Source organism: Coregonus clupeaformis, chromosome 13 (assembly GCF_020615455.1).
Source record: "Coregonus clupeaformis isolate EN_2021a chromosome 13, ASM2061545v1, whole genome shotgun sequence".
NCBI lineage: Eukaryota > Metazoa > Chordata > Actinopteri > Salmoniformes > Salmonidae > Coregonus > Coregonus clupeaformis.
In genome coordinates this window covers 14441676-14465131 of record NC_059204.1, presented here as the reverse complement: position 1 = coordinate 14465131, position 23456 = coordinate 14441676, and the positions used below count along the sequence as shown (strand labels likewise).

General features: G+C 44.6%; 1 protein-coding gene across 5 annotated transcripts in view; it reads left to right on the top strand.

The window, feature by feature from the left end:
• LOC121579328 (cell adhesion molecule 1) overlaps positions 1–23456 on the top strand; it is a 467092-nt gene that overhangs the window by 331852 nt on the left and 111784 nt on the right. For all 5 annotated transcript variants that reach the window (XM_041893817.2, XM_041893819.2, XM_041893818.2 and 2 more), the window contains 2 exons: positions 15140–15286; positions 22856–23008. In XM_041893817.2, the coding sequence (XP_041749751.1) occupies positions 15140–15286; positions 22856–23008 (300 nt within the window). The remainder of the gene's footprint in view (positions 1–15139; positions 15287–22855; positions 23009–23456) is intronic.

Below are 23456 nucleotides of genomic sequence, written 5' to 3'. Positions count from 1 at the left end.
AGAATATGGCACCACAACAAACCTGCCAAGAGAGGGTAGCCCACCAAAACTCATGGACCAGGCAAGGAAGGCATTAATCAGAGAGGCAACAAAGAGACCAAAGATAACCCTGAAGGAGCTGCAAAGCTCCACAGCAGAGATTGGAGTATCTGTCCATAGGACCACTTCAAGCCATACACTCCACAGAGCTGGGCTTTACGGAAGAGTGGCCAGAAAAAAAGCCATTGCTTAAAGAAAGATTTAAGCAAACACGTTTGGTGTTCGCCAAAAGGCATGTGGAAGAATGTACTCTGGTCAGATGAGACAAAAATTAAGCTTTTTGGCCATCAAGGAAAACGCTATGTCTGGCGCAAACCCAACACCTCTCATCACCCCGAGAACACCACCATGTTTTTCATCGGCAGGGACTGGGAAACTGGTCAGAATTGAAGGAATGATGGATGGCGCTAAATACAGGGAAATTCTTGAGGGAAACCTGTTTCAGTCTTCCAGAGATTTGAGACTGGGACGGAGGTTCACCTTCCAGCAGGACAATGACCCTAAGCATACTGCTAAAGCAACACTTGAATGTTTTAAGGGGAAACATTGAAATGTCTTGGAATGGCTTAGTCAAAGCCCAGACCTCAATCCAATTGAGAATCTGGGGTATGACTTAAAGATTGCTGTACACCAGCGGAACCCATCCAACAAGTATTGACTTTGGGGGGGTGAATAGTTATGCACGCTCAAGTTTTCTGTTTTTTTTGTCTTATTTCTTGTTTGTTTCACAATAAAAAATGTTTTGCATCTTCAAAGTGGTAGGCATGTTGTGTAAATCAAATGATACAAACCTCAAAAAAATCCATTTTAATTCCAGGTTTTAAGGCAACAAAATAGGAAAAATGCCAAGGGGGTGAATACTTTCGCAAGCCACTGTATATGGGGTATACAACCATCCCAGCTCTGCAGATTTGCTGCGAAGAGACAGAATCATTAGATAATTTGTTTTGGTACTGTCCATATGTAGCTTGTTTTTGGTCGCAGGTTCAGGAATGCCTAAAGAATTGCATCATTTACCTGGAGCTAACTCTGCAAATAGCACTGCTGGGTGATTTAAAAAGTCATAGTCAATCGATTAATAATGTAATAATACTCTTAGCAAAAATGTTTATCTTTTATTTACAATATGTAGAATCTATTGGAATAGAAAGGTTCAGAACTTTTGTGAAACATCACAGCACAGCTGAAAAATATATGGCGAATATAAATCAAAACTGGATGGTGTTCAGAGATAGATTGGAGGGGTTGAGTGAAGCTGAATGATGGGACTAAAAACAAACAAAAGATAACTATTGGAAACTATACTGTGTCTGTAAAATGTATATTGTATGTATAATTTAGCAGTAGAAGCTTAAGAGTTGTTGTTCATTAGTACTCAAATTAGGGGAGGGATTGTAGGGTTAGGGGAAAATAATAAAGGAAAATATATATATTTTTTATTAATATATATTAACAAAAAAATATATGGGGGATTGGAAATGATGCAGACAATTACATTGATGGAAGCCACAATCTAGGACACTTGAGGAAAGGTTTGAAACACTGCACAAAGGCATCTAGCATATAAAATTAGCTGGAGCTTTAAAAACAACAAGGCCTCCTAAATATGACTTGTTGAACAGTGTCTGCCTCCTCGGCTGACCTCAAGGACAAGCCTGTGCACCCCTCCCCCCCTCCCCCAGTGACATGCACTGATGTCATTAAACTGTGTTTGTGTGAGTTATAGGGCGCTGATCGATAGAGGGAGACGTGAGAGGAGGTTGGCAGTTAATCTGCAGGCCGTAGTACGGGGATTCTTATCCCTGTGTGTTCAGATGGGTCCTTCAGATCACACACACACAGTATGTTCACACAGACTACAACACAGAGCTCTGCCTGTTCAATCGCACACATGCTTTGTCTTTGCAATGATGATTGTAGTCAATGTTTACTTATGTTCCAGGTGCTTTATTCTAGATACCTCAGAAGCCTGTCACAGACCCCAATACATCCACTATATATTTATCTGAATTGATTGGTTTGCAGGCGTTGTAAAGCAGGGTTTCCCAACTCGGTCCCCATGTTGTAAAGCACACTGTTTGATGAGGATAATGATCATCTTCATGAAGAAATTAAAATAAAGTGGATTGTAAGTAAGCCTCACACATGGAGACACCAGTAGAGAACAAACATACCAGACTAGATAGTAGACTAGATAGTATTGAGCAGCGGGTTTCTGAATGCTTTGTTTTGTATTCATGTACAAGGTGGCTGTGGAGAGACAGCCAGGGGCTAGAGCCACATAGTACATACACATACACTTACGTGCGCACTCTCTCACACACACTAACACACACCACTAACCAAGAGGAGAAAAGGTGAGTGTGGAGGAGAAACAGTGAGTGTGGAGGAGAGGAGGGGGGAAGAGGGATGCTGATAGCCTGTGTTCTGCTGCAGTGCCCTCTACCTCCCCACCTCTCTTTTTCTCTCTAAGTCTGTATCTCCCTCTTGTTCTCTCTCACCATCTCTCGCTTTCTCCTCCTTCAGACTGTATGCAGGGTCTCAACCAGTTTTTGTTTATCTGGCTGGGAGTGGAGGAGACGAGCCCCCTCTATCCCTCCTTCTATCTCCCTCCCTCCCTCCCTCCTCCCTCTCTCTCCCTCCCTGCCTCTCTCTCCCTCCCTGCCTCTCTCTCCCTCCCTGCCTCTCTCTCCCTCCCTGCCTCCCTCCATCTCTCCTCCCTGAAAGAGATTTCCAAATGAGCGAGCATAATGGCAGGCCCTCTGGTTATTGCACCACTGCCTCTGACGCATTAATCACTGGGCTGCCACCCCCTCCCCTCCCACACATAGTACACACACACGCAAAGTAGTACAGATAGACACTCATGCTCTGCTGGTGCACATACACAAATACCTTCACACATAGTCACAGTAAATGCACACATAATCATGCATTAATCACATGCATGATCATCAACATAAATCACATGCATGCAAGCAGCCACACACACACACACTTAATGACACTAAAAGCACATACACCCACACACATCGTCCAATCGCTTTTCTGCTCCACTTCTCTCCATCCATCCATCCATGGACAGCTCCCACGTGACCTCCATTTTACTGGTCATTAGCACCACACTGGCCTCCCCTCCTTCTTTACTTCTCTTCTCCCTCTCTTTATTGGAATGCACTGCAAATGTCTCCCCACTGTCTCCTCTCCGAGTGGAGAGGGGGATGATGATGAGGGAGGAAGGGAGGAAATAATAGCACCGAATAGCCTTTGAGGGATTTTCTCTGTTTTTTTTCTCCTCCAAAGAATGGAGGCGGAGGAGGTCTGTTTATAAACACTGTCTCCTAATCTGCATAAAAACGCCATGCTATTGTAGCTAATTAGCCACTACAAAAGTTTCTTCAAACTTTTCCTCAGGGCGAGTAATCACAACTTAAACTTTAGGCCCTTTTTGTATTTGGAATATGCTTTATGATTCTGGGTGGCATCGGTTCACTATTAACATAATAGTAGTACAGAACTGTTCGGAAATGTTTTATAATTTGTTTTACAGTTATTTGTATTCATATACCTCTGGAGACATTTAAAACAATTACCACTTAGTGAAATTACACGGGGAAGCATAGTAAAAGTCAAAGATGATGTGGAATCATTCCTGTAAAGTCGCTCTGTATAAGAGCGTCTGCTAAATGACTAAAATGTAAATGGAAATTCCCTTTGAATGAGGTAGCTATCTCAAATACTAAAACATCCTCAGTATTTAAGAAACCATGAACGTTTCTGAGGAAAATTAAACCACTTGACGTCGTTCAATGATTCAACATCATCCCTATCAAAGCTTTGATTTTATTACTGTGCGATAAAATATCTTTAAAACGTCCTTTTTACTCCCTTTAATAAGATTTGTCTAATCTTAAAAGCAGGCCATTTCTAAAAGGCTTAAATCATGCTTAATACATGTTATATTCTTAAGCAGCAGCAGGGTTATTTTAGCCTGGTCCCAGTATGCTGTAGAATCAACTATGGTTTGGCATGACAATGCCCATAGGAGTTGGCAAGACAGCCCAAACAGATTGGGACCAGGCTAGGGTTCTTTGCATTAAGGCAGTGTACTGTATGTGAATGATGCGTTTTTACAGACAATGATTGGTTGGTTAGGGATTTTGGCAGGTCTGCATCACTGTGCATTTCGGTTGAGAACAGGATCTCTCACTCACAGATGGAGTGTTTGTATTTGTATTCATTACGGATCCCCATTAGCGGCTGCCAAGGCAGCAGCTACTCTTCCTGGGGTCCAACCACAATTTACATACAATAAAACAATACATAACACAACACCTTATTACACACTACTCTACCATAACATATTCACAATACAGCAAAATAACAATATAATATGTGTGTGTGTGTAGAGTGCGTGTGTTAGCATGTATTTACGAATGCTGTGTGTGTGCCTGTGTGTGTGTGTGTGTGTCTCTTCACAGTTCGCGCTGTTCCATAAAGTGTAGTTTTATCTGTTTTTTAAATGTGATTTTACTGCTTGACTGAGTTACATGATGTGGAATAGAGTTCCATGTAGTCATGGCTCTATGTAGTACTGTGCGTTTCCCGTAGTCTGTTCTGGACTTGGGGAATGTGAAGAAACCTCTGGTGGCATGTCTCATGGGGTATGCATGGGTGTCCGACAGACAGCTCGGTACATTCAGCTTGTCTACACCTCTTTAAAAAAACAAGCAGTGATGAAGTCAATCTCTCTTCCACTCTAAGCCAGGAGAGACTAACATGCATCTCATTAATGTTAGCTCTCCGTGTACTTTTAAGGACCAGCCGTGCTGCCCTGTTCTGAGCCAACTGTAATTTTCCCAAGTCCCTCCTTGTGGCACCTGACCACACTACTGAACAGTAGTCTAGGTGCGACAAAACTAGGGCCTGTATGACCTGCCTTGTTGATAGTGTTGTTAAGAAGGCAGAGCAGTGCTTAATTATGGACATACTTCTCCCCATGTTACATTTAAGTCATTTAGCAGACGCTCTTATCCAGAGCGACTTACAAATTGGTTCATTCAACTTAGGATAGCCAGTGGGACAACAACATCTTGATCACAGTAAGTACACTTCTTCAAACAAGCAGCTGTGAGCAAAGTCAGTGCAATCAGGGACAACTACATCTCGATCACAATAAGTACATTTCTTTAAACAAGTCAGTGCTAGCAGGTGAAATAAGTCAAGTGTTAGTTTATACAAAAGACAGTGGTAGTTAAGGGGGGGTAGAAGGATTACTATTATACTATTCCAGGTATTCCTTAAAGAGGTAGGGTTTCAAGTGTCTCCGGAAGGTGGTCAGTGACTCCGCTGTCCTGGCGTCGTGGGGGAGCTTGTTCCACCATTGGGGTGCCAGAGCAGCGAATAGCTTTGACTGGGCTGAGCGGGAACTGTGCTTCCGTAGAGGTAGGGGGGCTAGCAGGCCAGAGGTGGTTGAACGTAGTGCCCTCGTTTGGGTGTAGAGTCTGATCAGAGTCTGAAGGTAAGGAGGTGCCGTTCCCCTCACAGCTCCGTAGGCAAGCACCATGGTTTTGTAGTAGATGTGAGCTTCAACTAGAAGCCAGTGGAGTGTGCGGAGGAGCGGGGTGACGTGAGAGAACTTGGGAAGGTTGAACACCAGACGGGCTGCAGCGTTCTGGATAAGTTGCAGGGGTTTAATGGCACAGGCAGGGAGCCCAGCCAACAGCGAGTTGCAGTAATCCAGACGGGAGATGACAAGTGCCTGGATTAGGACCTGTGCCGCTTTCTGTGTAAGGTAGGGTTGTACTCTGCGAATGTTGTAGAGCATGAACCTGCAGGATCGGGTCATATTGATACTGTTGTATCAATATGCTTTGACCATGACAGTTTACAATCATGGGTTTCTCCAAGCAGTTTAGTCACCTCAGCTCAATTTCCACATTATTCATTACGAGATGTAGTTGAGGTTTAGGGTTTAGTGAATGATTTGACCCAAATACAATGCTTTTGGTTTTGGAAATATTTAGGACTAACTTATTCCTTGCCACCCATTCTGAAACTAACTGCAACTCTTTATTAAGTGTTGCAGTTATTTCAGTTGCTGTAGCAACTGACGTGTATAGTGTTGAGTCATCCGCATACATAGACACACTGGCTTTACTCAAAGCCAGTGGCATGTCATTAGTAATAGCCTGCTGTGTGCTAGCCAGCTCAAGAGCCCCTTCCATACGCAAACCCACTGGTCAATGCTTAATGCTATTTTCACTGATTGAACCTGCTGAGCGTGTACTGGGGGGGGGCTGCCGGACCCTCTACGCTCCCCTCTACATATAGGACAGGGCCAGTGAGGGCCCAATGACCTTTCCAACCCAGCGGTGCACTGCAGCCTTCAGCCAGCTGTCTGTGACATGCTGCGCAGGTGGTCTTCTCCCAACTGCTGGTGCGCTCTCTCTCTAATGTCAGGGCGAACGCCGAAATGTACCACACACACTGGCGAATACACACTCGGGTCTCTCTCTCTCATACACACACACATACTCAAATGTGTGCTCCAACACAAGTGCAGTAGAGCTTACACACACAGGCACACACACACACAGTGTAGGCTAGTGCTGCTGAAAGTACAGAGCAGCCTCATCTGACAAGTTTAATCTTGGCCAGAATGATCAATGCTCTGTGCTAGCGCTTTTGAATTCCACTAATTAAATACAAAGATAATGTCACAGATCTGTTTGAACAAGTTATGCAAATGCAACGAAAGTCTTTGGCTGCATGACAGCAAGCCTTGTTGATGACGCATGCACAGAAAGCAAATGCACATCAAAGTGGGCCTACAGCAAAGCTAAAGTATGTTGCACATGCTAGTTCGGTCCTCTGTTTACAAGATGGCATTTGCTTATAATTAATTTGATTCATGTAAGGAATTAATTTATTTCATTGTTCAATCAATTCATTGAAGCATAGATACAATAGTCATCCTCCAACTAATATACACATGTCCCTATTCCCATTATGGTTCTATTAGACCAGGGTTTCCCATACTTGGTCCTACTTTCTGGTCAGCTGCATGCAGGGTTGAGTTGAAAGCCTTTTCTCCAACTCACACTTGATGAGTGCTGCTGTTTAGCTAGGTTTTTGCTAAAGGTTCATCCAATATGCACACACATCTCTCCCATTGAATTTGACAAAGTGGCTCCCCTTTGTGGCTCAGACACATGCACATCTATACATGTACAGTGCATTTGGAAAGTATTCAGACCCCTTTACTTTTTCTTCATTTTGTTACAGCTTTATTCTAAAATCAATTAAACATTTAAAAAATCCCTCAGCAATCTACACACAGTACTCCATAATGACAAAGCGAAAACATGTTGAGAAATTTTTGCAAATCTATACAAAATAAAAAACAGAAATACCTTATTTACAAAAGTATTCAGACCCTTTGCTATGAGACTCGAAATTGAGCTCAGGTGCATCCTGTTTCCATTGATCATCCTTGAGATCCTTGATTGGAGTCCACCTGTGGTAAATTCAAGTGATTGGACATGATTTGGAAAGGCACACACCTGTCTATATAAGGTCCCGCAGTTGACAGTGCATGTCAGAGCAAAATCCAAGTCATGAGGTCGAAGGAATTGTCCGTAGAGCTCCGAGACAGGATTATATCGAGGCACAGATCTGGGTAAGGGTAACAAAAAATGTCTGCAGCATTGAAGGTCCCCAAGAACACAGTGGCCTCCATCTGTACACCTGTACATTGACTCGTTACCGGTACCCCCTGTATATAGCCTTGTTATTTTATTGTTGCTCTTTTATTTTTTACTTTAGTTTATTTAGTAAACATTTTTATTAACTCTTATTTTTCTTAAAACTGCATTGTTGGTTAAGGGCTTGTAAGTAAGCATTTCACGGTAAGGTCTACACCTGTTGTATTCGGCGCATGTGACAAATACAATTTGATTTGATTTGATCATTCTTAAATGGAAGAAGTTTGGAACCACCAAGACTCTTTCTAGAGCTGGCTACCCGGCCAAACTGAGCAATTGGGGGAGAAGGGCCTTGGTCAGGGAGGTGACCAAGAACCCGTTGGTCACTCTGACAGAGCTCTAGAGTTCCTCTGTGGAGATGGGAGAGCTTTCCAGAAGGACAATCATCTCTGCAGCACTCCACCAATCAGACCTTTATTGTAGAGTGGCCAGACGGAAGCCACTCCTCAGTAAAAGGCACATGACAGCCCACTTGGAAACAAGATTCTCTCGTCTGATGAAACCAAGATTGAACTCTTTGGCCTGAATGCCAAGCGTCACGTCTGGAGGAAACCTGGCACCATCCCTACAGTGAAGCATGATGGTGGCAGCATCATGCTGTTGGGATGTTTTTCATCGGCAGGAACTGGGAGACTATTCAGGATCGAGGCAAAGATGAACGGAGCAAAGTACAGAGAGATCCTTGATGAAAACCTGCTCCAGAGCCCTCAGGACCTCAGGCTGGGGTGAAGGTTCACCTTCCAACAGGATAACGACCCTAAGCACACAGCCAAGACAACACAGGAGTGGCTTCGGGACAAGTGGCCTAGCCAGAGCCCGGACTTGAACCCAGAGCTTGAGAGGATCTACAGAAAAGAATGGGAGAAACTCTCCAAATACAGGTGTGCCAAACTTGTAGCATCATACCCAAGAAGACTCGACGCAGTAATCACTGCCAAAGGCGCTTCAACAAAGTACTGAGTAAAGGGTCTGAATACTTATGTAAATGTGATAATTCCGTTTTTTAAATTTGCAAACATTTCTAAAAACCTGTTTTTGCTTTGTCATTATGGGGTATTGTGTGTAGATTGATGAGGGGGAAAAATGATTTAATCCATTTTAGAATAATGCTGTAACCTAACAAAATGTGGAAAAAGTCAAGGGGTCTGAATACTTTCCGAATGGAATCTCTGTAATCCACACATACAGTACCAGTCAAAAGTTTGGACACACCTACTCATTCCAGGGTTTTTCTTTATTTTTACTATTTTCTAGTATAGAATAAAACTATGAAATAACACATATGGAATCATGTAGTAACCAAAAAAGTGTTAAACAAATTAAAATATATTTTATATTTGAGATTCTTTAAAGTAGCCACACTTTGCCTTGATGACAGCTTTGCATACTCTTGGCATTCTCTCAACCAGCTTCATGAGGTAGTCACCTGGAATGTAGTAGTTTTCATCTATATTTTTCATAGCTGTCTATTTACCACCACAAACCAATGCTGGCATTAAGATTGCACTGAATGAGTTGTACAAGGCCATTAATCAACAGGAAAACGCTCATCCAGATGCAGCGCTCCTAGTAGCAGGGGACTTTAATGCAGGGAAACTTAAATCCGTTCTACCTAATTTCTACCAGCATGTTAAATGTGCAACCAGAGGGGAAAACACTCTAGACCACCTTTACTCCACACACAGAGACGCATACAAAGCTCTCCCTCGCCCTCCATTTGGCAAATCTGACCATAACTCTATCCTCCTGATTCCTGCTTATAAGCAAAAACTGAAGCAGGAAGCACCAGTGATTCGGCTAATAAAAAAGTGGTCAGATGACGCAGATGCTAAGCTACAGGACTGTTTTGCTAGCACAGACTGGAACATGTTCCGGGATTCTTCAGACAGCATTGAGGAGTACACCACATCAGTCACTGGCTTCATCAATAAGTGCATCGATGATGTCGTCCCCCACAGTGACCGTACGTACATACCCCAACCAGAAGCCATGGATTACAGGAAACATCCGCACTGAGCTAAAGGGTAGAGCTGCCGCTTTCAAGGAACGGGACTCTAACCCGGACGCTTATAAGAAATCCCGCTATGACCTCCGACGAACCATCAAACAGGCAAAGAGTCAATACAGGTCTAAGATTGAATCATACTACACTGGCTCTGACGCTCGTCGAATGTGGCAGGGCTTGAAAACTATTACAGACTACAAAGGGAAGCACAGCCGCGAGCTGCCCAGTGACACAAGCCTACCAGACGAGGCTAAACCACTTCTATGCTCGCTCGAGGCAAGCAACACTGAAGCATGCATGAGAGCACCAGCTGTTCCGGACGACTATGTGATCACGCTCTCCGTAGCCGATGTGAGTTAGACTTTTAAGCAGGTCAACATTCACAAGGCCGCAGGGCCAGACGGATTACCAGGACGTGTACTCCGAGCATGTGCTGACCAACTGGCAAGTGTCTTCACTGACATTTTCAACATGTCCCTGACTGAGTCTGTAATACCAACATGTTTCAAGCAGACCACCATAGTCCCCGTGCCCAAGAACTCTAAGATAACCTGCCTAAATGACTACCGACCCGTGGCACTGACGTCTGTAGCCATGAAGTGCTTTGAAAGACTGGTCATGGCTCACATCAACAGCATAATCCCAGAAACCCTAGACCCACTCCAATTTGCATACCGCCCCAACAGATCCACAGATGATGCAATCTCTATCGCACTCCACACTGCCCTTTCCCACCTGGACAAGAGGAACACCTACGTGAGAATGCTATTCATTGACTACAGCTCAGCATTCAACACCATAGTGCCCTCAAAGCTCATCACTAAGCTAAGGATCCTGGGACTAAACACCTCCCTCTGCAACTGGATCCTGGACTTCCTGACGGGCCGCCCCCAGGTGGTAAGGGTAGGTAACAACACATCTGCCACACTGATCCTCAACACGGGGCCCCTCAGGGGTGCGTGCTCAGTCCCCTCCTGTACTCTCTGTTCACCCATGACTGCATGGCCAGGCACGACTCCAACACCATCATTAAGTTTGCCGACGACACAACAGTGGTAGGCCTGATCACCGACAACGATGAGACAGCCTATGGGGAGGAGGTCAGAGATCTGGCCGTGTGGTGCCAGGACAACAACCTCTCCCTCAACGTGACCAAGACAAAGGAGATGATTGTGGACTACAGGAAAAAAAAGAGGACTGAGCACGCCCCCATTCTCATCGACGGGGCTGTAGTGGAACAGGTTGAGAGCTTCAAGTTCCTTGGTGTCCACATCACCAACGAACTATCATGGTCCAAACACACCAAGACAGTCGTGAAGAGGGCACGACAAAGCCTATTCCCCCTCAGGAGACTAAAAAGATTTGGCATGGGTCCTCAGATCCTCAAAAAATTCTACAGCTGCACCATCGAGAGCATCCTGACTGGTTGCATCACCGCCTGGTATGGCAACTGCTTGGCCTCTGACCGCAAGGCACTACAGAGGGTAGTGCGTACGGCCCAGTACATCACAGGGGCAAAGCTCCCTGCCATCCAGGACCTCTATACCAGGCGGTGTCAGAGGAAGGCCCTCAAAATTGTCAAAGACTCCAGTCACCCTAGTCATAGACTGTTCTCTCTGCTACCGCACGGCAAGCGGTACCGGAGTGCCAAGTCTAGGTCCAAAAGACTTCTCAACAGCTTCTACCCCCAAGCCATAAGACTCCTGAACAGCTAATCATGGCTACCCAGACTATTTGCACTGCCCCCCCACCCCATACTTTTTACGCTGCTGCTACTCTGTTAAGTATTTATGCATAGTCACTTTAACTCTACCCACATGTACATATTACCTCAACTACCTCAACTAGCCGGTGCCCCCGCACATTGACTATGCAACGGTACCCCCTGTATATATAGCCTCCCTACTGTCACTTTATTCTATTGTATATATAGCCTCCCTACTGTCACTTTATTTTTACTTCTGCTCTTTTTTTCTCAACACTTTTTTGTTGTTGTTTTATTCTTACTTTTTTGTTTAAAATAAATGCACTGTTGGTTAAGGGCTGTAAGTAAGCATTTCACTGTAATGTCTGCACCTGTTGTATTCGGCGCATGTGACCAATAAAATTTGATTTGATTTGATTTGAATGCATTTCAATTAACAGGTGTGCCTTGTTAAAAGTTAATTTGTGGAATTTATTTCCTTTTTAATGCGTTTGAGCCAATCAGTTGTGTTGTGACAAGGTAGGGGGGGTATACAAAAGATAGCCCTATTTGGTAAAAGACCAAGTCCATATTATGTCAAGAATAGCTTAAATAAGCAAAGACAAACGACAGTCCATCATTACTTTAAGAGATGAAGGTCAGTCAATCTGGAAAATGTCAAGAACTTTGAAAGTTTCTTCAAGTGCAGTCGCAAAAACCATTAACCGCTATGATGAAACTGGCTCTCATGAGGACCGCCACAGGAAAGGAAGACCCAGAGTTACCTCTGCTGCAGAGGATAAATTCATTAGAATTACCAGCATCAGAAATCGGCAATTAATTGCACCTCAGATTGCAGCCCAAATAAATGCTTCACAGTGTTCAAGTAACAGACACATCTCAACATCAACTGTTCAGAGGAGACTGCGTGAATCAGGCCTTCATGGTCGAATTGCTGCAAAGAAACCACTACTAAAGGACACCAATAAGAAGAAGAGACTTGCTTGGGCCAAGAAACACAAGCAATGGACATTCCTGCAATGACAACAAGCTCTGTCCGATGATGCTGTGACACACCGGCCCAGACCATGACGGACCCTCCACCTCCAAATCGATCCCGTTCCAGAGTACAGGCCTCGGTGTAACGCTCATTCCTTCGATGATAAATGCGAATCCGACCATCACCCCTGGTGAGACAAAACCGCGACTCGTCAGTGAAGAGCTCCTTTTGCCAGTCCTGTCTGGTCCAGCGACGGTGGGTGGGTGCCCATAGTCAACGTTGTTGCCAGTGATGTCTGGTGAGGACCTGCCTTACAACAGGCCTACAAGCCCTCAGTCCAGCCTCTCAGCCTATTGCAGACATTCTGAGCACTGATGGAGGGATTGTGCGTTTCTGGTGTAACTCGGGCAGTTGTTGTTGCCATCCTGTACCTGTCCCGCAGGTGTGATGTTCGGATGTACCGATCCTGTGCAGGTGTTGTTACACGAGGTCTGCCACTGCGAGGACGATCAACTGTCCGTCCTGTCTCCCTGTAGCGCTGTCGTAGGCGTCTTACAGTACGGACATTGCAATTTATTGCCCTGGCCACATCTGCAATCCTCAAGCCTTAATTGCCTACCGTCTGTAAGCTGTTAGTGTCTAAATGACCGTTCCACAGGTGCATGTTCATTAATTGTTTATGGTTCATTGAACAAGCATGGGAAACAGTGTTTAAACCCTTTACAATGAAGATCTGTGAGGTTATTTGTAATTTTACGAATTATCTTTGAAAGACAGGGTCCTGAAAAAGGGACGTTTCTTTTTTGCTGAGTTTATGAGCCTAGCATGTTAGCATATTAGCCTAGGATATCAGTGTAGCATATTATCCTAGTATGTTAGCATAGCATATTAGCATATAGCCAATAACGGCCCTCCTTATTGAAAAGTAGGCTGAATTCACTCTTCAAGTGGGGAGTGTGGCTTGTCCTCATATGGTTAATTTGTTTTCAGGGGTATCGGGGGTATTGTTTGGCAGGCTGATTTAAATCCTGTTTGTTAAGCTGTCTGTCCTTATCTGACATTTGAGGAGGCGATTGCGTTCTTCCCCCTCGTCTTTAAATGACGTGGTTGTTTAGAGGTGCATGACAACTGAGGCATGGAAATGTGCAGGTTTCCCCCCACTGCGCAAGTCACAGTCCATTCATGCTCCCCCTATTAGCTCCCAGGCGAGGGAACGATACGTATATATAATAGTGTTTGGGTTTTTTATTTATTTATGTAAGCTACGCATCAAGGAGGCAAGAGATGAATCTTGGAGAAGATGAAAATCTAAAATCTCTCGCTCTCTCTCTCCTGACTTTAATGAAGTAGCTAAAATCCATATAGTTTGTGTGCACATGTTTTGGTTTCATAGAAGATTTACGGGGACATTTTCAGGTGCAAGACCATGGTTGATTTATGAAGTCTTCTATTGCCCTGTGATAGGGTCTGGGGTCACCCACAAGTTATGGCATCAGGAGCAACTTTTACCAGCTAACTCATAAAACACACATGCACACACACACAGGCTTGTACAGCTAACCTTGTGTAGACACTGTCACGATCGTCGTAATAAGTGGACCAAGGCGCAGCGTGATATGCGTACATCTTTTAATTAGTACTTTACCAACACGATACAACAACAAAACGAAACGTGAAGTCCTCGGTCATAAAACACAAACCTACACGGAACAAGATCCCACAAATGACAAGTGCACAACCGGCTGCCTAAGTATGGTTCCCAATCAGAGACAACGAGCCACAGCTGTCTCTAATTGGGAACCACCCCGGCCAACATAGAAACACATAAACTAGAACAAGAACATAGAAAACGAAACATAGAACCTAACACCCAGAAACTAACACCCTGGCTCATCATATAAAAGTCCCCAGAGCCAGGGCGTGACAGACACACAATTCAGTTCCATTCAAAATCCTATTTTCCCTAACCCTAAACCTAACCTTAACCCAAACCTTAACCCAAAAATCAAACCTTAACCCTAACCCTAAAACTAACCCTAGCTCCTAACCCTAAACCTAATTCTAACCCTAACCCTAAACCCCCTAGAAATAGCATTTGATCTTGTGAGGACCAACAAAATGTCCCCAATTCTTGTTTGTTTACTATTCTTGTGGGGACTTCTGATCACCAGAAGAATAGTTAAAACACATCCACACGTACACACACATGCGCATACAAACACACTGGCCTGAAAAAGCAGATCAATAATTTCTCACATAGCACTCTGTGTTTACATCCACACAGCTGGGGTTTCTCCCCACTCTTCCTTGCGGTTGCTATGGACTGAAGAGCTTATTTTTATATTTAACTGGGTGTACATATCACCTTGGTGTTGATCTCCAACAAGTAGGGGAAGTAATGCGAAAAGGTAGTACCACTTGAATTCATTCCATACTTGAGATCACATGTTTGCAAACCAAATTGTGCTCGCTCAGATATGATGTTTTCATACCATTTCAGCACAGTTCCTGCAACTATGGTGGATGTGTAACCAGGCTGAGTACAGCTTGGCTTGGCTCGGTTCAGCTCAGTGATGTGAAAAACTATACTGCACACAGCCTGCCAGCTGTAATGACTAGTGTGTGTCTCTGTCTGTGCCTTCCAGTCCAGAGTCAGAACCTGGTGACAGACAATGTGGCGGTGGTGGAGGGCGAGGTGGCCGTCATCAGCTGCAGGGTGAAGAACAACGACGACTCGGTTATCCAGCTCCTCAACCCCAACAGACAGACCATCTACTTCAGAGACGTCCGACGTAAGTACCACACACACACACACACACACACACACACACACACACACACACACGCGCACACACACGCACACAGGCTGGCATACACACACAGACACAACCTTATACATACACACACCTTAAAAATAGATTGGCCTACTAGTTCTACACAGATGGACATACACACTGACACACATAGACATACTGTCACATCAACTCTGCAATAATATTTTGGTCCACTTCAGAGACTACAGATGTTATTAGCACTCTCCACTGGTTGGAAAATACTAAATGCACCCACACACACAAATATAAAGTATAGCCCTAATGGTCACCCACTTTTGCAGTAAGTCCTCAAGTCCTTCTTCTGTTTACTTCAGAGACTTCAGGCATGAGCACACACACACACACACACACACACACACACACACACACACACACACACACACACACACACACCACAGAGAGAGAAGCAGCCACATCAGAAGGCCTCCCATCTGTCTCTGATGGATCCAACGTTCTGTCCCTCCCTCCCATCCTACCACCACAAACTCTTCCTCACTCACCCACACTCTCTTTCACACACACATACACAGCCACACAGCCATGTCCTCAGGATCCCCCTGGCATGCATAAGTCGCGCCTCGTGTTTTTCTGTTTCGCCAGGGCACCAAATACCAAGCCCACAGCTGGCTGTCAAGGGCATCTCATCTTCCGACGGGCGCCTTGATCTCTTGTGATCTTTTCCCGAGAACACTCGGGCATTTCACTGCAGCTGCACTTCTTAATTATAGCTTGGCTCTACCAGTCTCCCTGAATATCATATTGGGCCGCTCCAACTGAAATCCATATTGGGGAAAAAAGGAGGGAGAGAGAGAAAGAGAGGAGAGAGCTTTGACATTGACATCCTAGTTGCGGAAAAGCTCAGCAGTAGCATGTTTCTCCATCGCATCTGAAATGAATGTGACCCCACTTCAAGGAAGCGGTTGGAGCCGGGTGTGGATGAGGGCTCCTCCCCAGCGTGGCCCTCTGCACACAAAGTGAGCACACACACATGCTTTCATGCTCCTTCATACAAACACACACACACTTATATACTGTAGGCACACTCAGCGAGTTAAGAGGCACACACACACTTTTGCACTGGCACTCAGAGTGAAGAGGCAGAAACTTGAAACATGTGTAGTGGGTGGGCACCTGTCCTTTTGAAGACCAGAGACCACGTGTGTAAGGAGTCCACTGGGCCACGGAAGGTACCTGTCTGAAAGCAGCCTCTGCATTACCAAAGGACACCTTTACCTTACCTTTACCACCATCAGCTCCCAATGTCTTAATGAGGACATCACCTACATATCCTCTGTGTTTTCAAAGCACTGACCTCGTCATTAACAGGACCGCAGCCGCCAAGCCAAAAAAGTTCACCCTCTAATCTCTCCGGCAACGTTTAAAAGTGAGATGGCGAAAGCAGCATGGAGCCAACTAAAGGGCCACGGGGCAAGAAGAAGGTTGGGCCCTACAAATCCCTTTTCCACGTGTGTGTGTGTGTGTGTGTATGTGTATATCCTGTGTGCATGTGTGTGGTTGGGGTGTGAAGAGCCAAATTACCCTTTCCCTCTCTCACTCCTTAATAAAACTTTGATGGGCTCCTCTCAAAAAGTAGCCGGGCCCACTAATCAGAATTGATTGCCGCCACTTAAGAAGAAGCCAGAAGCTCGTCTCCAAGAAGCTGGAGCCAGCCTTCCTCAATGAAACCAGGGAGAAACAACACAAATGAGATATGAAGAGAGAGGGAGAGGGAGAAAGATGGAAGAAAGGAATAACCCACTGCAGCCATAAAAGTTTTGTTTATCTCATCTTTATATTTTTTCGCTCTGCTATGAATTGGAGTTTATTTCTCACCTTTTGTGTTTACAGTCAGCTTCATTTCAATGCAGAGATTGCCAGGATTCGATGGATTTGGCCATGTGTGATTGTGCAGTCTTTTTTTAAGCCCCATCACCCGTTTCCTGGATGGTGCTGAACGGACCTTTGGCTATTTGCGATAACGCCAAAATAAGCAATGTATATTCAGCACCACTTTAGGCGACTGGCCTCCTCCCCTCGAAAATGGAATTGAGTGGAGAAAAAAAAAAGCCATTGTCCACATTGATCTGACTAAGGCAAATTAATTTGAAATCTTGAAAATAAAGTTTTAACTGTTTTATTATTTAATACTATTTTAAACATAAGTAAGATCACTTTATTCATGAGATGACTTGGGGCCTTCTGGTACGATGTTATTAACAAAATAGCCGAATTGAGGAATGTTTTTTTAATACTATAGCTTGCAATGTGAACAGTGAATCTGTGAATAACTTTTTATTTAAAGGAAGCCTTTCTTTATTTTCATCGAGAGGCTGTTTGTTTGGTTGTAGAGAGGCTGTATGAAGAAGATGGACTTTGGTTTTCACAATCTAATTCAAGACCATCATAGAAATGGAACATATACATCCCTGAAATTAAGTGTATGAAGTACAAATGTTTATCCAATTCTCTGCCTTGTGTGGCTGTTAAAACAAATACATTAGCTCGTTTTGAAACGCCTATAGCTACTGTATTCAATTATAAATCATCAGGAACAGTGTACTGCTGTGTTTTGATACTTATTTTTCTTCTTTGTGGCTGTTTTTGTTCCTGTTCCTAGCCACTGTGAATCATATTCCCACATTTCGTTTTGATTAAGTGTTTGTTGTCTCACCGGTCTCTCCATTCTGTTTTTTTACTGTATTGTCATTGCATTTTCTTGCCCACTTTTGTCTTTCCTTGCGTTTGTACCTTCCAAAAAAGTACATTACCTGCACAGGAGGTTGGTAGCACCTTAATTGGGGAGGACAGGCTTGTGGTAATGGCTGGAGCGGAATCAGTGGAATGGTATCAAATACATCAAACATATGGTTTCCATGTGTTTGATGCCATTCCATTCGCTCCGTTCCAGCCACTATTATGAGCCGTCCTCCCCTCAGCAGCCTCCACTGAAATGAAAGAACAAAACAACATCGAAAGACATATTCAGTTTGTTTTCTTTAGTGGAATTGCTTTCCACTACTAGTGCCTTTGTTTTCCCGGAACTCACCCCATTGGACAGCACTGCTGCGTGTCCAATCCCGGACTCCCCCGCAGTGAGCTGGATGTTGCGAGCGGCCGCTGTTGTTGTGCCGTCATGGTGGACAACCTCCTGGGGTACGGCGGGCCGCTGTTGAGTTCTCACAACATGGCCACGCTTGTGTCCAGGAACAGAACCACTGCACAAGAGAAAGGCCACGTTCCCTGTTGGACACAGAGCTGTTGTGTTGTCAAGCCCTAACACTGTTTTTCAGTCCAAAAATGGATCAGTGTCCAGTTTCTCACCACCTCCAATTCTCTCTGTTAGTTTTTGCCCAAAACCACATCTGTGTTGTTGATATACACTATATATACAAAAGTATGTGGACATCCCTTCAAATTAGTGGATTCGCAAACATTGGCAGTAGAATGGCCTTACTGAAGAGCTCAGTGACTTTCAACGTGGCACCGTCATAGGATATCACCTTTCCAACAAGTCAGTTCGTCCAATTTCTGCCCTGCTAAAACTGCCCCGGTCAACTGTAAGTGATGTTATTGTGAAGTGGAATCGTCTAGGAGCAACAACGGATCAGCCGCGAAGTGGTAGGCCACACAAGCTCACAAAACGGGACAGCCGAGTGTTGAAGCACATTGCGCGTAAAAATCATCTGTCCTCGGTTGCAACACTCACTATCGAGTTCCAAACTGCCTCTGGAAGCAACATCAGCACAATAACTGTTTGTCGGGAGCTTCATGAAATGAATTGCCATGGCCGAGCAGCCCCACACAAGCCTAAGATCACCATGCCCAATGCCAAGCATCGGCTGGAGTGGTGTAAAGCTCACCGCCATTGGAGTCTGGAGCAGTGGAAACGCGTTCTCTGGAGTGATGAATCACCATCTGGCAGTCTGTCGGACGAATCTGGGTTTGGCAGATGCCGGGAGAACGCTACCTGCCCCAATGCATAGTGCCAACTGTAAAGTTTGGTGGAAGATGAATAATGGTCTGGGGTTGTTTTTCATGGTTTGGGCTAGGCCCCTTAGTTTCAGTGAAGGGAAATATTAACGCTACAGCATACAATGACATTCTAGACGATTCTGTGCTTCCAACTTTTTGGCAACAGTTTGGGGAAGGCCCTTTCCTGTTTCAGCATGACAATGCCACGTGCAAAAGGCGAGGTCCATACAGAAATGGTTTGTCGAGATCGGTGTGGAAGATCTTGACTTGCCTGCACAGAGCCCTGATCTCAACCCCATCGAATGCCTTTGGAATTAATTGGAACGCTGACTGCGAGCCAGACCTAATCCCCCAACATCAGTGCCCGACCTCACTAATGCTCTTGTGGCTGAATGGAAGCAAGTCCCCGCAGCAATATTCCAACATCTAGTGGAAAGCCTTCGCAGAAGAGTGGAGGCTGTTATAGCAGCAAAGGGGGGACCAACTCCAAATTAATGCCCATGATTTTGGAATGGGATGTTCGACGAGCAGGTGTCCACATACTTTTGGTCATGTAGTGTAGGTGTACACTTATACTATATTAACACAACAAGGTATAGCATTGTAAAGGAGGCAATGTATGCAAGGTATGCATTGAGCATACAGTATACCACAATGGACTGGAGGCCATTTTACGAATAACCCCAGTACACCAGACTTTAATGCCATTATGAACATTATCAGTGTTGACATAATGCTTTAATCATTCCCATTGGTTTCCACCTAGCGCCGAGTCACACAACAGATTACCAGCAGTTTAGCCCGTGATGCCTATCATTGGAGTGTTTTAATCCCAGCACATTCTTCAAATCAATACATTTAATTTAATCATTAGTGTCAGGCTGCCCCTCAAACTGACAGGCCTAACCCTGCTTTCAAGCAAGCCACTTTAATTAGGCACACATTATCTGTGTGTAACATTAGCCTCTGTTGTGTTCAGCCACTGCTAACAGAGAAGGAGCCAAGCACAATGGCTACTGGCGCTAAAGTTAGCGGTTAGCTTTAAGAAGTAGCGTAGTTAAGCAACTTATCCAAAAGAATGAAAGTAATTGAGTTAAGAAGTTGGGACACCAGAATAGCTTTGCGAAATGGAGTTGAATGTTGCGGAGTTATGTTTTGATTTGACTTAAATCTTGGGCCCACTTGCTAAAAATAGAGCTCTCCTTTGAACATTTGACTTTTTACTTCTTACTTGGAATTCACACACTTGTTAGCTATTCTGTTTGTCTCTGTTTGTCGTTCTCTTCTGATATTCCAAGACCACCACCCTGGCAGCAGGACCAAAGACATTAGCTATGAGTTGGCACGGCAACAGGTTTACCCCCCGCTCCTTTTGCGCCACGTGGCTTGACCTTGTGGGAGTAAGGGGAGGTGAGTGGAATCGAGATGGGGTCTTCTGATGAGGGGGCACGTGGCTACTCTAAGGAAAAAGGGTGGATGGCAGCGGAGATGGAGCCACGCTCTGTATTTCTTTGCTTCTCCACTCCCTCCACAGCAGCATAACCAGAGAGAAGGCTTCATCACCTCCTTTGATGAATTAAGTCCTCGCATTTGACTGACAGCCTCTCTTTCGCTCCTCCTCTTTTTCCCCTCGCTCGCTCTCTTGCTTTCTCTCTCTTTTGGGATAAAAGCGAAAGAGCACGGCTAACCAGCTGGAACCCAGAACTATCAGCTTCACCCCCCCCCATCACTATCACAACCCTGGCTTTCATGTGCCCGCCGCTGCAAACTGTAATGATCCCAGATTATTTCTTCATTTAGTTATTTGTTTCCGTTTATTTAGTTATTTATTAATGCTACCTATTTTTTCTTGTTGCTTTTGCTCCATTGAACTGGGCTGCTGCGGGTGAGAATAAATGTGGTGTGGGGAGGAGAAGAAGACACAGAGAGCAGTAAATGGCCGGCATCGATCAGTCAGAGGTGGTGGGGGAGGCTTTCATCTGAACCAGACATTGGCATTATCCATCGCGATCGCCAGGCAAAAACAACCCCCTGCTCATTATTCTGCGTGTGTGTGTCACCACACACTCCTGTTCTAATTACAAACAAAAAACTAAGTTATAAGTGAGAAGTAGGCATCGGTCTGAAGCCGAAAAAGAAAGGAAATTTACATGAACACCACAATGCTTACTTCACCCATGCGCTACCAAGGTTTTCCAGAACACAGCTTTGACCTACTACAGTAGCTATGTTGGTCTATTGTACTTCAAACAATGTGTAGGCAGGTTGCTTAGGATTCAAATCTTCTCAAAGATCAGATGAATTTCAACAAAGAAAGGAAATGATGGTGAAAATGGCGAGAGACTGTTTCAGGGTCTATTAAACAAAGCGCACCTGGTATCATGGATTGAACTCCTGGCAAATCAGAATTTTTTCACCTCAACAAAGACAAGAGTTCTTCCCAGCTGTATTCAGCACAGCTTAAAGTCACAAACCATGATGGTGCTCCAAAGTGTCAAAGCATACACATGACCTCAGAATGTTGACCATACCAGTATTCTTTAGTTCTGTGCATGTTACCAAGAATACTTAAGATTCACCTGTAGAGATTTGTCGTGTTCTTTAAGTCTGCTAAACTGAGGAGAACATTTTAAGGTGTGTGCAATACTCCCAGATAGAACACCCAGCTCACTCTTCCAAAGCAAATGAAAAATGTACTCTGAACTCTGGGGTCAAAAGACAGTAAGCGAGCTGTTCTGTACTCTGACATCAAGCCTTCCACCTTTTCCTGTCGGAAAAAGGTAAGGAAAACAACATACCACAAGTCTTATTTCCCATATGTGACCGACCGGCTCGATTCGGCCCTATGTAACAACATTTGAAATTGTGTTTTTTACATTGGATGAAAGTAGCGACTCAGAGCTAGAAAATGGTACAGTGCATTCGGAAAATATTCAGACCCCTTGACTTTTTCCACATTTTGTTACGTTACAGCCTTATTCTAAAATTGATTCAATTGTTTTTTCCCTCATCTATCTACACACAATACCCCATAATGACAAAGCAAAAACAGGTTTTTAGATATTTTCTCTGCAGATCCTCTCAAGCTCTGTCAGGTTGGATGGGGAGCGTCGCTGCACAGCTATTTTCAGGTCTCTCCAGAGATGTTAGATCCGGTTCAAGTCCGGGCTCTGGCTGGGCCACTCAAGGACATTCAGAGACTTGTCCCGAAGCCACTCCTGCGTTGTCTTGGCTGTGTGCTTAGGGTCGTTGTCCTGTTGGAAGGACTCTCACCTAGTAGGTCAACAGTCATTGCCATAGTCAAGTGTTTCCCAACTCCTCAAGTACATTTTTGTTGTAGCCCCGGACAAGCACACCACATCATCAAGCCCTCAATGAGTTGAATCAGGTGAGTTTGTCAGGGACTACAACAAAAATGTGTACTATTGGGGGTACTTGATGACTGGAGTTGGGAAACACTGCCATAGTCAATGCATGGACAATGACAATGATACCCTCTTTTGACCTTTTCTCCCTTCCTCTTTCTCTCCCTATTTCTCTTTCTTTGACCCCCAGCCCTGAAAGATGCCCGCTTCCAGCTGGTCAACTTCTCGGACAATGAGCTGCGGGTGTCTCTGTCCAATGTGAGCCTGTCGGATGAGGGGAGATACGTGTGCCAGCTCTACACGGACCCCCCACAGGAGGCCTATGCCGACATCACTGTGCTGAGTATGAATACACATACACCACACAATGTTTGATGAGGGGAAAAATGTCTCAGACCGTCTACGTTGACATTCATTATGAGAGTATGATTGAAAACACACACACACACACTAGTGATGCACGGGTTGACCCATAACCCGCCATCCCTGAAGTTATATCCACGAGGCGGGTGGGTTTAGGGTCTAGAAATATTGTTTGGATGAAGGGTGGGTGGGTGGTAGGTTGATTGAATAAAGAGTCTTGTGCAATTCATATCTACAGGCTACTTTGATGTTTTTTTCTACATCATTTTTACCTGGCTTTAGTGTGTAGCCTAAGCCAAATACATGCCAATTGCCAATTGCTTTTGGGAACTTTGGGAGAAAAAGTTAACACTGATCCACTGAGGCAAAAAGGACAGTATCGGATAACAGAAATTCAATAACAGAAAAGCTGCGAAATAGAGAGTTGA